This window comes from the organism of the source record quoted next, unplaced genomic scaffold, assembly GCF_019419815.1.
Source record: "Pyrus x bretschneideri cultivar Hongxiangsu unplaced genomic scaffold, Pyrus_bretschneideri_v1 Contig1, whole genome shotgun sequence".
In the NCBI taxonomy this organism is placed as follows: Eukaryota; Viridiplantae; Streptophyta; class Magnoliopsida; order Rosales; family Rosaceae; genus Pyrus; species Pyrus x bretschneideri.
The window spans coordinates 3,618,740-3,634,143 of NW_025999390.1; the positions used below are offsets into that span (position 1 = coordinate 3,618,740).

Here is a 15,404-nt window from a genome sequence, read left to right on the forward strand (position 1 = left end):
AATAAAAAAGTAAACCTCTGAAAAAAAAAATCATTACTAAACAAAAAAATGAAAACATGTAGTCACTCAATAAAACTATCCTCAATCAAAATGTTTGCTATTATGTCCGGTGGTTCCTTAGATCCTTTATTTCTTTGATTCTTTCTTATTAGATGGTAGACTACAACTTATAAAGTTGAATACGTCAAGAGAGCATTGAAATAATTTGAAATGGAAAACTTTCTCCATACATCTCACATCTTTTCAGCCAGGTTTCTTTTGACATGTCAAATTGTCACAAAGATTGAATTAGGGATGTTAATGGTTATCGACTCAGAATTTTCTAGTATGTTTTCAGCTATCTTAATTTCAAAACATCAAATTTTTTACTGTGTTAAAAATGTAATAACCAAATCTAACGATCAATAATCTCAATATGTAGGATACACTATAATAAAACTTTCGCATGGACCCATATGCTAATAGAAAAATTCGAATACCAAAACTTCTAGCAGGCCATAAATGAGAACGAAAATAAGATCTTTTCTTTTCCTTTTCATATATTAGCATAACAACATAATACAAAAGAATCAGTAAAAACTTAAATACAAGTTAAGCCAAAAGAATCATGTTTGGTGCAAGGATTCATGAACTAATTTAATTAATATAGCAACCATGAGGGTTTATGTTCCTATAATCAAGAACTACTTAGGGCACATTCATTAATTATTGTTATTACTATTAGAAAAAGCAACGGATCGAGAACTAATTAGGGCACATTCACACCAAGAAATATGTCGAATTTGATCATACATCTCAGTTCCAATCACATCCCATTCGACCGGTCTACCAACTTTTCTGAAATTCTTAGTGTGATCAAATAGCATCATACTCACATTAAACCATATTATTAATTATGATCGACAAATTGTCCATACATAACAATGACATTACGTGCAAAGTTAACCTAGCTAGATTTGTCATTGGAAAAGACGCAAAAAAATAAAGATCCTTCAAATGATGAGATGACTAGCTAAAAACGCAGAATTATAATATGTACAAATTAATATTCGTAAATAAGAGACAGAAATGAATTAACCTTTACAGTTAAATTTCATCCTGTACAAATTAATTCGAAATATGCATGTTACTTCATAATAAAAAGGCTAGCTAGTGACAATCTAGCCTTAATTAATTTGGCAGCAGACTAGCAAGCTGTAGATGGATGAGTACTGTAGGGGTTGAAGATCAAGTGAGTCTTATTCGATCCGATTAAGAATGGACTCGTCGATGACCCGTTGTTATGATTATGATTACGATGATCGCCGCCGTTGCAGATTTTCTCACAGGAGGGACACATGGTGAGAGTGGCAGTTGGAAACTGCATGTAAAAGGGTGCTGCTGCTGTTGCTGTTTGTTTCATTGATTTGAGCTCTTGCAGCTCCTTGTGCAGCCTTCTGTTCTCTTCTTTCAATGTTTCACAACATTGCTTCAATAACTCGAAATCTGCTTCTGTTTGCTTCAGCTTGGTCCTACAAAATTGTAATAAATTAAGAATATTATATTTTTGGAGACTCTCATATGAGCAAGCATCAAACATGGACATCCTGAAAAATTTGAATACAAATAATAAGAATAATGAAGTATTGAACTCGATGTTCATGTAAGCTGAACTGAAGATCTCTTACTTACAAGTAAGAATATAATACTTAGCACATTTTGTAAATTAAAGTAAAAAAATTATACCTGGCCCTCCTGTTTTGGAACCAGACTTCAACTTGTCGCGGGCGTAGATTTAGCTTTCTTGCTAGTTCTTGCTTTTGTTTCTGATTTATCCAAGAAAAAAATAAAATAAAAAGAAAAACTTTAATTATTTAAACTTTAATTTGTTAATGAACGATAATCTAATTAAACACAAGCTTATAATAACATGAAGACAAATAAATAAACAAAGATGGCTTATGGAAAAATATAATTACTGGATTGAGAGTAGTGTGTTCTCTGAAGTTGTCTTCTAAAGTGGAAGATTGTTCTTTTGTAAGTCTGAGTTTCTTTCTGGGACTGCCCTCATGATCTTGATCTTGATCATATAATTCATCGCTTACTCTTGATGAAGTAGTGATATTCACTACTCTCTCTTCTTCTCCCTCTATCTCTTCAACACCTATATCTCTGTCCCTCTTGAAACTAGATGAGTTGGAGAACGACGAAACGGCGCCGCTGCAGGGAGAAGAGACCTGTTCTTTTGCTTGCACATGTACTACTTGGTGCAAATGATCATCTGATTCGGCGGCCTCAATCTTCGAATCCCCGGATGATGGACCTAGGGTTAGAGCCGGCAATAGGTGATCGTATTTCAACTGTATTTTCTTCTTCTTTTGGTGATCGAGATCGAAAGCCTGCAAATTTGTATGATGATCTGGATTAGCTTGACAACCTAGGCTGAGTCCAAGGCCAGTGTTACAAGCTTCATGATCAAAACCCATCTCTGTGAAATTACTAAATGTTGTTATGGAGTAGCAAATCACAAAAATATTTATAAAAAGGTGCGAGTGTGGAGGCAAAAGAAGATTGTAATTTTTTTTTAAGGAGGGAGTTGGAGTAGGAGGGATGTGGGGATCGGATTATTTAAGCAAAGGAAGGAAGGAAAGTGAATGACGAATATGGTTTTGTGGAATTATAACAATTCGATCGACCCCATGTCTCTTTGTCCTCATAGGTTGACTAATATCACAAACAAATTCTCTAATACTCTAATGTCTATATATGTCTCTATACAATTGATGTGTGTAGAAGGCATATGAAGCTAATTAAGCTAGTCTCTGTGTCTGCGTGTATGCGTGTAAGCATGCGTGGAACCACATGGAATGTGGGTGTACACAAGAACGCATAATAAAGAGTGATGAAGAGAATGATGATTCGGCACTTTTTACCTTTTTTCTTTCCACTTTTTGATCTACTGGATTTTCACTTTATATTATACGAAAAACTATTCTATTCTACAGTTTTTGGAGAGTGCTTGAGAGAGAGAGATTCTTTAGGTACGTATATACCTCCGATCATTTCTACGTTAATACATAATAGATTTAGTGTGAAAAAAACTGTCCACCGTTATTGCGTGTGATTCATATATGTATAGTTGACAATTGTTCACATAACACATGAGATATATATTTATTTGTTTAATGATTTATGTCTTTATTTATAAGAAGAAGTTTCAAATTTAATTTATTAATATTAATTATTTTTTCTCTCTGTTTTATAATCTTCGTAGTTTTTTTTTTGTTTTTGTTTTTTTGTGTGTGTGATGAATTTAATGAAGCAATCCAACGGAGACAACATTTATTAGAGTCTGATGAAGACCAAATCCGTTGTGTTAACCTGCATGTAGACATCGCAGACCACCGAAATGCCTCTCTGAATACCACAATCCCTTGTGTTTCTGCTTGTAGACTGTAGAAGGCTAGGATTTCTTCATAAAACTAACGACAACATGAGGAGTTGTTTCAATATAAAATTAATTAGCTATATAAGTCGTCCAACTTACATCTAAGCACATGTAAAATCCTTCATTTCTCGACTTGAGTTTCACTCTCAACACGTATAGACTTTTAGATACTAACCAAATCTGAACTCCTTTTTAGCTAGGGTTTTTCCTTGGCAACGATGAAAGCTTGATTGTTTCTTCGAATTTTATTTTGAATACTTATTCGATAATTCAACCACTTACCTTAAACTAATTAACAAAAATGGAAATTTAACATGATAATCAGAAAGGAAAAACCAATTATTACATGTTAATTATCACCTTGCCGAGCTATCTGACTTTTTAGGTAGAAACTTTAAGAGCATCTTTAGGTAGTGATGGAAATTAAATGATGCCATTTGTACGATTAATCCACCGACGAATCTACAAATTCATTGCAACTTTTGTGCGAGTTATGATTAAAACTCTCATATAGTCTTTGATGAGATGTAACCGTCAGGGTGATCGATGCACCTTTTTTTCTTTCTTGTCTCTTTTTTCTTTGGTCTAGCACTGATTAACAGTGACTTTGTTCACGAAATAGTTCTTCATGACATGGACATAACATGAATAACGAAAGTTAGTTAGATGGCATAAAGATTAGAGATAGGATTATCGTTATCCTGGCGAGGTATCCTTCATTTACAAGTTTCTAGTGCGGTTGAGATGATACAGATACATTGACTTTGAAACAGTTTTGCCAATAAAAAGAATATAATTGGTATAAAAGATGATTGGGAATAATTGGGTAATTAAGATTAAACAGATTTATTCCTTAATCCATCATCATTAACCTACACTTCAAGGTTTAAAATTCAAAGTAAAGGAAAAAGAGCAGGGTTACAAACGACAAAGAATCCCTAGATTAGCTAATATTACACTAATCTAATTGTGAAACGAATCATATAATGTTATGACGCACAAATTTGACTGTTGTCATCTTTAACTGTGTTGTATTGTTATTGTCTATTCAGGGACAATTCATGCCGTGTTTTGTAAGAATTAAGTACATAAATAATGTGTGACACGTGGATAAATAATATCCGTTATAATTAAGGATTGTGAACCAAATTATTCTCGTTCCTATTAGCAAGTGTGAACTAGAGGAAAGGCGGCAATGGATAGACAAGGAGACCCCACCAATGATTTTGCATGATGGGGCATTTGAATCGATTCTAATGGAAGAAAATAATTGTAGTTTAATTTTGGAGATGGAGCCAGAACTCAGAAGACCTAAAAAGGACTGTAGAGTAGAAACTAAAAAGAAATTGGCATCGCAATGATGGAATGGATGTGATGAGAGCAATCTGTAAGGGTGGGGGGTGGTGTTGGAGATAAGGTTTCATCAGATGCGTTCCGGGCTTTAAGGCCAGCCGACCAGAGAGCGTGTATGATTGTGCTAGGTGTTTGGCTTTTCCACATCGTCCCTCCTTTCTTTCCCATATCCAACCGTCCATGTCAAATAACAAGAAGCCACCACTTTTGTATGTATATATTTCTCAACTACGTAAAATCACAAGCCACATCTACACTTTTAAGCATATTATTAACTAGTGTTATTACTAATCATTTTATTTTCAATATTAAAGAGCAATAATAAGATCTGTTTGGGCTACGAACTATCCTTTTGTCTATTGATATTTGTCTCAACTTAATTAAATGAGGTATAATTCGATCCATATGGTTGGAAAACAATAATATATTTATGGTGACCTCGATTTTCAGTTGTGTGATAACAGTAACTTGTTTTCTAGCGTTACGAATACATTGTAAAAGAAAATTTAGTTGACACTGTCAATTTAAAAAGCAGTAGTGTTTATGATTGTCAAATCTGTTTGAGATAATTGGGGAATAAATTCGAAATAGGATGGGACAACAAGAGTCTAGTCATAGCAACATAAGCTTCGTTGATTTTTCATGATAAATGAGAGCAGGAGAGCATCAGCAAGGCACCGACCTTTCCGAAAGCAAAGCCTTTACTTACCCCAATGGGATTGTCTTTCAGTTTGTGGTATATATTGATTTCTATTTGTGTGGGACTAATTAAATTTTTAGATTGGAGCATCTATATCATTTGGCCCCAGAAATAGAGATAGAGACCATGTCATGAGCAGCTCCCACCTCACCTTCCATGAATGCGACTGCTTCTCAATCATGCTTCAAAAAACTTTGTAACAGAATATCTCTCAAGTAAAAGTTTTTACATGAAGTGTTTGCGTTCGCCTCCGGGATGCGTCTTATTGTTCATTTAATTGTGATTGACGTAATTTAATTGTATAAATGTCATTGAATAGTTCTTTACTGATTAAATGAAATGGAATTGCCACTTAGTACTATAGTCTAGTAATATTCTTTTACACTTAGTACTATGGTTTAGTAGTATTCCTCTACATTTGTAAGTGAGAAATTTTAAGTTCAATTATCACCAAAGGCAGATTTGAACCACATTATTATAGCTTACCCATTGTGAACAGTAGCAGAGCTATAATGGGTGCATTGATGCACTTGACCTTAATAACTCAATATTTTTCCCTTTGTTTTTTTCGTCTTCATCCCTATAATTAGTTTAGAAAAGTAATATTGGAGGTGAGCATTAGTTTTTTTTTTTCCCTAACTGACTCCATTCCCAACTAGCTCATCTCATGCCGGTCTCCCCTTTATAGAAACAGCTATTTCTTCCTTCTATTTTCTTCTTCGATTCCTCTATCTTTCTTCTTCTTGAGCTCAAAATAAAATCTCAATTAAACACAATATTCGAGCTAATTTTTTGATAATTTATTTGATCCTAGTGTTAATCTCATTTTGAATATTGTAAGAACTAAGTAAGAGTGTACAACTTGCTTACTTTCATTAAGGATTGTTTTCACCTTTGATGAAAGATCTCCCCTGTTCTTCTTTGCTGTGTGTTTAACTCATGATATTGGTGTATAATACGATTTTTTTTTGGAATATTTGTACCCCTTTTTGAATAAGAGAATATAATGAAAGTATGATCAATTTTTGGAACGCTTATTTATTATGACTCTATTGTTATAAAATTCTAACTCCGTCACTAATTGTGAAACTTAACCCACTCTTCCACCATTTAGTATAGATAATATATCGTTTGTTTAAAAAAATTGAATGCAGTTTTCAAATCTTCATATTAAAATGAAGATTGCCTTCTTAATGGGTTCCTATAATGGGTGCTAGGGGTTTGGTGTCGAGGATGGGTTGACTTTGGATTTCTTGCAGCATGAGATGAACCCCACCTAGGTCCACACCACGTAGCAAGTACATAACCCATATCATATATGTGCAATGTTGTTCCATCTAACAAGACTTGTCGTGTTAAAATTGAAGATATATTGATGAACATATCTTGCGAAACTGGCCAAAAGTTTGGTTAAATTTGATTCCTAATAATACAAAATTGTTTATAACTAGCTCTACTTCAATAATGCTACTCCAATAAAGGCTCTCTAGTATTAACTAATATTGAATATTAAATTATTTATTCCATAAAACTGGATTATTTAGAGCATATTTTGTACTCTACTTGAATCCAACTTTTTAAACTCAAAAACAATTTTCAAGTTTTAGGCCTTAAAAACTTGTTGGGTATGACTATTTAAAAAAAAAAAAAAACTAAACTCAAGACTAACTCAAAAATATAATCTACTCTCCAAAAATATAAAAAGTGAGTTTTTAGAGTTTTTAAACTTAAACTCATTCATTTGTTTTCTCTCCCTCCTCCCCTCTCACTCCAAATCTATCTCTCTTTCTTTTCTTCTTTCTCTCTCCTTTTTTTTTTATAACCTTTTTAATCTCTCATCCAATCCGTTCTATTCATTATCTTGGTTCTTTCTCTCACTTCTCTTCCTCTCTATCTCGTCCGATCCTCTCTCTTCTTTCTCTTTCCTTCAATCATCTCTTACTTTCTTTCCTCTTCTCTCCTCTTTCTCCCTCTCCTGCGACCCCCTCTATTTAGATCTCTTTGTCTAGTTTAAGTCGTAAGATTTAAAATTTTAAATTGCAAACCAATCAAATTTTTGAGTTTTAAAGAAAATTGTTTTCAAGAAATGTTCTTAAAAAATGTTTTGAGAAATGATAAAAATGTTCAAATATGATACCAAATAGGCCCTTAAGGAAAAGCGAAAAAGTAAACCAAAGTTCAGCAAAACTTATTTCTCTCCCTTGACTGGCCAAGAGTGACTAACAAACGTTTAGAAAGACAAAATGACTTGCCATATAGCTAACATCAAGGGCGGATTCACATACATAGAGGGAAATCCAACCTTCACTAGGTTGGGCTATAGCCCAAAAGAGATTTATAAGAAAAATGTGTTACCTAGGTTACTTGGTTAGGTATAGTTTTCTTCTCCTTTCACACAACCTTCATTCCTCTTTAACTTCTCTAGCCCTTTTCTATTCCCTCAACGCCTAACTTCAATGAGTTTATCCTTGCTCATTTAACATCCAAGGACGTAAGCGACCACCCGATTTTAACATCCTGGATCTGTCCCTGCACATACAATCTTAAGTTGGTCGCGGCCCCCCAAGTTCTAGCATACCCATTTAAGTCTACACATAACCTAGAAGACTATATGAAATTATGCTGAAATTTCTCAGCGTAGGCCAACTCTGTCTAGATTTTACAACTTTGAAATGAAATACTAGATGGATGATGGATCCACATAGTTTGGGCCTTTGGACTTCAATGCCAAATCCGGTTCACCCAAAAACCAAACATTCATTGGGTTTTTGGTCCCAAAATCAAAGCCCAGCCCAAAATAATTGATTTAATTAATTATATTTTAATCAGCTGAAGGGCGTGTCTGGCGGGTATTCAGCATATGGCGGGCATCCCACGCCATAACAGCAAAGGTGTCGATTGACAATCCATGGAATTTGATCACTGATCCGAAGCCAAAGCCTCGTTCTTGTCACCAAAAGCAAAAGCCAAAAGCCAAAAGCAATTTCGGATCAAAACCTTCAGAAAAAGCTCTGCAATCTGCATGCCCTAGCTGAGAAGAAGAAGAGGAGAGATCAGAGATGACAATTTCCAATTCTACCCTCTCAATTGCTCTCCCATTCCCAACAACTCCCAGTTCATCCTGCTCGTCTCAGTCCCTCAAGGCATGCAATTGCAGTAATCGCACTACTTTGTGTAACATCTTGTCTTCTTTTTGCCGTATTTTTTCCCCAGATTATAAATACCCATTAATTAATTAATTAATAGCTTTGCATGCGTTTGATGATGCAGCAGCAGCTTCTACTCGCGCCTTCTTGGCTTCGGTCGGCGGCTCCGATTGCCACCTCCACCACAAGCCTCAGAGCCGTCACTCCATCTGGTGTCGCTCATGAGTACGTACGGACCACCTCTCATTCAGTACCAAAACTTGCACTGTTTGATTAATTACACTACGTGGTCCTTCTACTTATCATAAAGTTGCCAAATTTTGTTTCGAAAAGAACAGTCAAACCTCTGAATTGCCTGATACAACATGGGACACGCTCGGATTCAACAAACCCATGTCGACAGATTACATGTTTGTTATGAACAGTTCCAAAGATGGAGACTTTATGGATGGCGGGTTACAACGTTTCGAAAAAATTGAGTTCAACCCAGCTGCCTGTGTTTTGAACTATGGACAGGTTTGTCCTCAGTCCTCTGCTCCGATTATGTAATACCCCTTATTTTATTAGACCTCGGTTTTTGATTTCTGGGCCTGCTTTAAAATTAAGCTAGTAAATTTGAAATAACACTTCGAAAACAATAAGTTTTATACAGAATTGGGGAATTTGTTTCCCTAAAAGTATTGCGTTTGAAGTGTTTTTCTAGAAAAAGCGCTTATGTGAATTTTGGCATCATTAGCATCTTGATATTTATGTGTTTTACATTGTCATTGTATTAGGACTATGCATTTATCTTCAAAATCAAAGTTTTTGAAAAGAATTTCACTTTCTTTTATGTCAAGGGAATAATTGAAGAATTGAAAGCATACAAGAAACATGACGGTTCTTTATTACTATTTCACCTAGAGGAACATGGGTTGCGGATGAGGACGGGCGCAGAGCGCCTGTGTATGCCTTCACCAACTGTTGAGCAGTTTGTGGAAGGTATAAAAGCTACTGTCTTGGCAAATCGACGTTGGGTAATGTTACACCATGTTTTGTTCTTAAGAGAAGTCCTTTTTTCTGTAGCATGTTCTAATTATGGTGCTCAGTGCATCACTACAGATTCCCCCACGGAGTAAAGGCTTTCTTCATATTCGACCACTACTTATTGGGAATGGGCCTGTTCTTAGTCTTACACCAGCTCCAGAATTCACCTTTCTGATTTATGTTTCTCCAATGGGGAACTATTTTGAGGTAAACGTTTTGTGATTTTTCCCCTTTCGAAGAGGATTTAATTCAATTGTAGTTTCCATTCTCTGATGGCAACAGGGGGGCTTGCAACCAATCAATTTGGTGGTAGAAAATGAAATCCATCGCGCAGTCCGTGGTGGAGCTGGAAGTGTGAAAGCCATAGGAAATTATAGTGCTGTAAGTGCTAATTACCACATGTTCACATTGCGGTTGATGGCTGTTTACGTTATTAGATATTTTTCTTCCTATTGCTGCGTTGTGGTCAATTTGCATTCTCAGTGTTAACAAATCACCTAGAAACTACACTTGATTTCCATAAATCTTGCGCTGGGTTCATATTATTTTCTGTAGTCATGGTCTCGTAGATGCACTTCAACTTGTCAAAGACTGATATGAAACCTGTGAATTATTTGAATAGATTTTGAAGGCACAGGTGGACGCTAAAACAAATGGTTTCTCTGATGTTTTGTACCTTGATTCTGTTCACAACAGATACATTGAAGAGACTTCGACTGCTAACATTTTTCTAGTGAAGGTATTATTGAAGCTCTAGCGTTTTGGTTATCAAGAAAAAAATGGTTGTCTGATTCTGAGGCTATGAAAGTTTTACTTACAGGATAATGTAATCTCCACCCCGGCACTGCACGAAGGGACCATTTTGCCTGGCATTACCCGCAACTCTGTAATTGAAATTGCTCGCATCGAAGGGTACCAGGCATGTGTTTGGGCATCCTCCAGTTGCAAACTGGTTTTATACTTGGCGGTAAACCTTTTTAACATGATTTTATGAGTTTCGAACTCCGCTACTTCCCTAGGATTGTCAAATATATCAGATTACTCGTTGAGATCCTCACATCGAATACATGACAGGTTGAGGAACGCCTTGTGTCGTTTGAGGAATTGTTTGAAGCCGATGAAGTATTTTGTACTGGAAATGCTGTCTTAACACCCGTGCGCAGCATAACTTACCTCGATAAAAGGTGATTTACTTCTTGTCTTACAAAGTGTAATGTGCTCATAATTTATGTATGATGATTATGCTACTAGAGCTGAGTTAATACTTCTTTTTTCAGGGTGTCTTACCTTGAAACTGGCCCCGGTGTTGTCGTGTCTCAGGAACTGCACCGGGCGCTTTCAAATATACAGATGGGTCTTACAGAATTCGGCGGGACAGTAAACTTGAAGTAGGAAGGATCCATCATCGACGCAAAAACTAGGCAAGTTTGTAGAACATATAGACGACGTAGTTTGTTCACCAAATGTATATGTCCAACATAATCCATGGACGATTTGAACTCGGAATCTCTTCCTAACATAATAAACAAATATATTATCACATCAATAGCTACTCAATAATGTATTTCGACTTTGATAAATTTCGTATTAAGATTTTATAAATGTTGACACATATGAGATGCAATGGAGTACTCACTATTTGCCTTCGTAAATAAAAAGCATTTATTATTATTATTATTTTTTTTTTTTTATAGGTTGTCGGCGGGCCATAAGTTCAAAAAAAATACAAAAGATTACATAAAAATATCATGAGGTTATGAAACCTGGAACTCTAATTATATCTACACGACAATGTTGAAAAGACAGCAGAACAAGGTGAGTCCGCCATGTTCTTATCCACTCAATAATTAGGTTTATTTTATTTTATTTTTTTATGTAGTGGTCCGACCTGGCGTCCTCAGCGTTCCAAACTTTTTGTCATGCATAGTTATCTCCATCTCTGTTTTTATTAAGTTATTTTAAGGTTTATCAAACTTGTGATAAACGAGTGACTCACTTATTTAGAGTTCAAAGGCTTACAGAGTAGTAAGTACGTTTTTCAAATTTTCGTTTTAATAGATTTTTACAAAAATTCATTCAAATTAAAAGCAGTTTAGTTTTTTTTATAGTAAAATTAAATGCAATTGTATGTGGTTCAATATTATAATGAATAAAGTGTTGATTTTACTCATGCGTCTCAGATTCGAAACTCTTCCCTCTCTTAAATTATTGTAATAATTTCAAATCATTCAAAATATTACAAATAAAAAAAATAATGTAATTAGTAACCTAATCTGACGCTAACTTATTATATCATTTTCACAGAATAATTTTATAATCAGACCTGTTCATTATTTAGGGTTAGTTTGGACGTTCTTTTAAAGCCAGGTTTTTGTGAAATTGTTTTTCAAACCAATCTTTAGTAAAATGGAAGTGAAGCAAATAACTGGTGCATCTTGCACGAAATACATTAAGTTTTTTTAAACTCAAAAATATATTTTCTAAAAACGTTTTTAATCATTTCAAAAATAGCTTCAAATAAACTCTAAGTCATTAATATAACTACATATAAAAAGAGCCTACAAATATAACAAGTACGGGTACGTGCTCTGCTCAGGATCCCCCATCCTTGAGCAATTTGGCTCTTTCCACCCGCTTTTCTCTCATCTCACTTGGCGCGATATAAATGTGACCCATCGCCCATCCTTCTCCCCATGTTTGATACTTTCTCTTCGTATCCCTATCCCACCTCTCTCTCCTCACACCACCCCCCTTCTCCCATCTCTTGCTCAAATTCTAGATTCGCGTTCTGGGTTGTGAGATTTCGAGGCAGACAGAGAGACAACACCAACCATGATTCAAAGGACGATAAGGTTTCATAAGTTGGTTCGATCTCTTGGAGTTGCTTCTTCATTATCTCCGTCGTCCAAGGTTAATCATTCTTTCACCTCCTCTGTTTTCGATTTCCCCTGTTTTAGATTCCATGTTTTATTACCTTGTCGCATAATCTTACTAATTTATCCATTTCATGACACACATATCTGTTAATTAATACCGTACTATAGTTCCATGAATATCAACTATGTCGTCTGCTCGTTTTATGAGACACGAATTGGAACACGATTCATATAACAACATGGGAATTAGTAACACCACATTTCATACAAACTTTCTCCTACAGGAGAATCATGATTACGATAACACAATTCAGGTGTTTCGTTGGTGTCTAACTTCCGAACATGCGTGTTGATTTCATTCGAGAAAAATGTTGAAGAGACATTATATTACCTCTAATTGTATGGTGGATCTTACTTCTGTCAGACAAGTGACTACCGACACATGTTTCACGTTATCTAAACAGTCGTATATATTACATTGCATGTTTCACGTGTTTAAGCTTTCCTGATATCTATTTTCTCGTGTTAATTAGAATCTTGGAGTTTACCGTTGCTTCGGAACTGTAGCTTCATCGAATGCAGAACAAGCATGTGATCCATTTGAATACAGGTATGATTAGGAATGGCTTCAAAATTTGGCAGCTTGAAACTTTCTTGTATTCCACGTTATCATTCATATATAAATGCTTGAAGTAATTCGAAGATATTATATTATAAGCAAATAGCTTATTGATTAGTAGCTACTATGAACTAAAAGAATTGAAAATCACATGCTCGAACACATAGCGTCTTCGTATTTTTCTTTCAGAACCTTCGGTTGTCAATTTGATTGATTATCTTAACATTCACTGCTGTGGGAATATGCATATAAGCGTTGGTGGGGGGTGGTTAATTGGCATGTTTTTTGATGTTTTCTGCATAATTTGTGCAGCTATGATCTTGATAAGCATGAGTATGCTGATGTGGATTGGGATAATCTCGGGTTTGGTTTAGTGCAAACTGATTACATGTACGTTATGAAATGTTCCAACGACGGGAAATTTGAACAAGGCCAACTCAGTCGTTACGGAAATATTGAACTTAACCCTGCTGCTGGAGTTTTAAATTATGGACAGGTAAGATTTTTCAATCGAAATTGTTTAAAACACGCTCGAGGTATATAGGCTTAAGTAGAATTTTTGTTTTGGGGAAAACATAATTAGATTTCGGGAAGTTGAAAAGGCTGGCTTAATGTAAACAGGCAATATATGAAGGCACAAAAGCACACAGGAAGAAAGATGGGAATCTCCTTCTCTTTCGTCCAGACCAGAACGCAATGCGGATGAAGATTGGCGCAGAAAGAATGTGCATGCCCTCACTGCCGGTTGATCAATTCATTGATGCCGTGAAGCAAACTGCTCAAGCAAACAAGCGTTGGGTAATTGCTATCGGAAACTTGATTTATTTGTTTCGAGTTAAATATCTTCCTGGAGTATGGAATTTGTGTACAAATTATTTACAAGTTTACATATCTGTGCCGTGATGAAATACAGGTTCCTCCTCCAGGCAAAGGGTCTTTGTATATTAGGCCTCTACTTCTAGGAAGTGGCCCCATATTAGGCTTGGCACCGTCACCTGAGTACACATTCCTTATATATGCTTCCCCGGTCAGAAATTATTTCAAGGTTAGCAATACACTTTTCACGCAGACGCGAGCATTATGTATGTTAATTATAGTAAGATTTATATACTTATTATTGTTTTAATAGGAGGGCTCTGCACCCTTGAACATATATGTCGAGGAGGAGTATGATCGTGCCTCTCGTGGCGGAGCTGGAGGTGTCAAAACCATTACCAATTATGCCCCGGTAAGCAGAACAATTACGACTATTTTGAATTAGGGTTTTCATGTGTTACTAACTTTATAACTTATAACCTGTACTGGATATATGTAGGTATTGAAGGCACTAACCAGAGCAAAAAGCAGGGGATTTTCGGATGTTCTATATCTCGATTCAGTACATAACAAAAATCTGGAGGAGGTATCTTCTTGCAACATTTTCATTCTGAAAGGCAACGTGATTTCAACTCCTCCCACATCGGGGACTATTCTTTCGGGAGTTACTCGAAGAAGTATTATTGAAATTGCTCGTGATCATGGTTACCAGGTGATTTTCCATGCCAGTAGATTACACCATTTCTTATCTCCCTCATGGACTGATTCTGACACTGCCCTTCAAATGCGTTTAGGTTGAGGAACGAGTTATTCCAGTGGAGGAATTGAGTGAAGTCGATGAAGTGTTCTGCACTGGAACTGCTGTTGGTGTTGCTCCTGTGGGCAGCATTACATATCAAGGCAAAAGGTAGTAGTATCATAGGAGCATTCAAAATTCGATTATTTTATTTAGACAAGGAAGAAAGCAATATATACGTAGTTGGGCATAGCCAAAGAAAAGAATATACCGACTTTCTCTCATGTGCAGGATGGAGTACAGAACGGGAGCTGGGACTGCATGTCCACAACTTTACTCAACCCTAGTAGGAATTCAAACGGGACAGATTGAGGATAAGAAAGGCTGGATTGTGGAAATTGACTAAGCTCCTTTTAACCCACCACCACATTTCAGATTACAATTTACTGTGGATCAGTTGTAAAAAGATAAAATTACGGTCATGATCCACACTTTGCCAATTGTGCGGACTGCAGAACTCTTTCTTTTTTTGGCTTCCCAGTTTTATCAGTTTTTGTGTTCGATTTATCTTGGATTATTAATTAAAAGAAACACCATATGAATCATCAAATTTATATAAAATAAGCATTGGTCCCCATTAAAACAACACCAATATACTTTTCCAACTTCTTAAAAAAAAAAAAATATACATATATATATATATAT

General features: G+C 35.7%; 3 protein-coding genes across 11 annotated transcripts; 2 read left to right on the plus strand and 1 right to left on the minus strand.

The window, feature by feature from the left end:
* Positions 1-868: 868 nt before the first annotated feature.
* On the minus strand, positions 869-2,797 carry LOC103951701 (homeobox-leucine zipper protein HAT22). Its single transcript, XM_009363149.3, has 3 exons — positions 1,959-2,797; positions 1,726-1,805; positions 869-1,511 (listed from the first exon to the last, which is right to left on the minus strand). Exons 1-3 carry the CDS (start codon positions 2,463-2,465, stop codon positions 1,187-1,189), a joined length of 912 nt encoding a protein of 303 aa, XP_009361424.1. The 5' UTR covers positions 2,466-2,797; the 3' UTR covers positions 869-1,186.
* A 5,533-nt stretch (positions 2,798-8,330) lies between these two features.
* Positions 8,331-11,232, plus strand: LOC103951671 (branched-chain-amino-acid aminotransferase 5, chloroplastic). 7 transcript variants are annotated; one of them, XM_048579954.1, is made up of 10 exons: positions 8,331-8,623; positions 8,751-8,851; positions 8,965-9,142; positions 9,466-9,642; positions 9,728-9,859; positions 9,935-10,033; positions 10,275-10,391; positions 10,461-10,619; positions 10,727-10,836; positions 10,930-11,232. In XM_048579954.1, the coding sequence occupies exons 1-10, from the start codon at positions 8,540-8,542 to the stop codon at positions 11,042-11,044; spliced, it is 1,272 nt and encodes a 423-aa protein (XP_048435911.1). In that variant the 5' UTR covers positions 8,331-8,539; the 3' UTR covers positions 11,045-11,232. The 7 variants fall into 7 exon arrangements, with proteins under 7 accessions (XP_048435911.1, XP_048435925.1, XP_009361381.2 ...); XM_048579968.1 differs by having other exon boundaries at positions 10,461-10,571; XM_009363106.3 differs by having other exon boundaries at positions 10,473-10,619.
* LOC103951662 (branched-chain-amino-acid aminotransferase 2, chloroplastic) lies at positions 10,940-15,351 on the plus strand. Of its 3 annotated transcripts, none has more exons than XM_048579982.1 (10): positions 10,940-11,073; positions 11,347-11,467; positions 13,062-13,138; positions 13,460-13,643; positions 13,769-13,945; positions 14,061-14,192; positions 14,277-14,375; positions 14,463-14,675; positions 14,758-14,870; positions 14,991-15,351. In XM_048579982.1, exons 2-10 carry the CDS (start codon positions 11,444-11,446, stop codon positions 15,103-15,105), a joined length of 1,134 nt encoding a protein of 377 aa, XP_048435939.1. In that variant the 5' UTR covers positions 10,940-11,073; positions 11,347-11,443; the 3' UTR covers positions 15,106-15,351. The 3 variants fall into 3 exon arrangements, with proteins under 3 accessions (XP_048435939.1, XP_048435936.1, XP_009361370.2); XM_048579979.1 differs by lacking the exon at positions 10,940-11,073 and adding an exon at positions 12,432-12,562 and having other exon boundaries at positions 11,351-11,467; XM_009363095.3 differs by lacking the exons at positions 10,940-11,073; positions 11,347-11,467 and adding an exon at positions 11,593-12,562.
* The last annotated feature ends 53 nt before the right edge of the window (positions 15,352-15,404 follow it).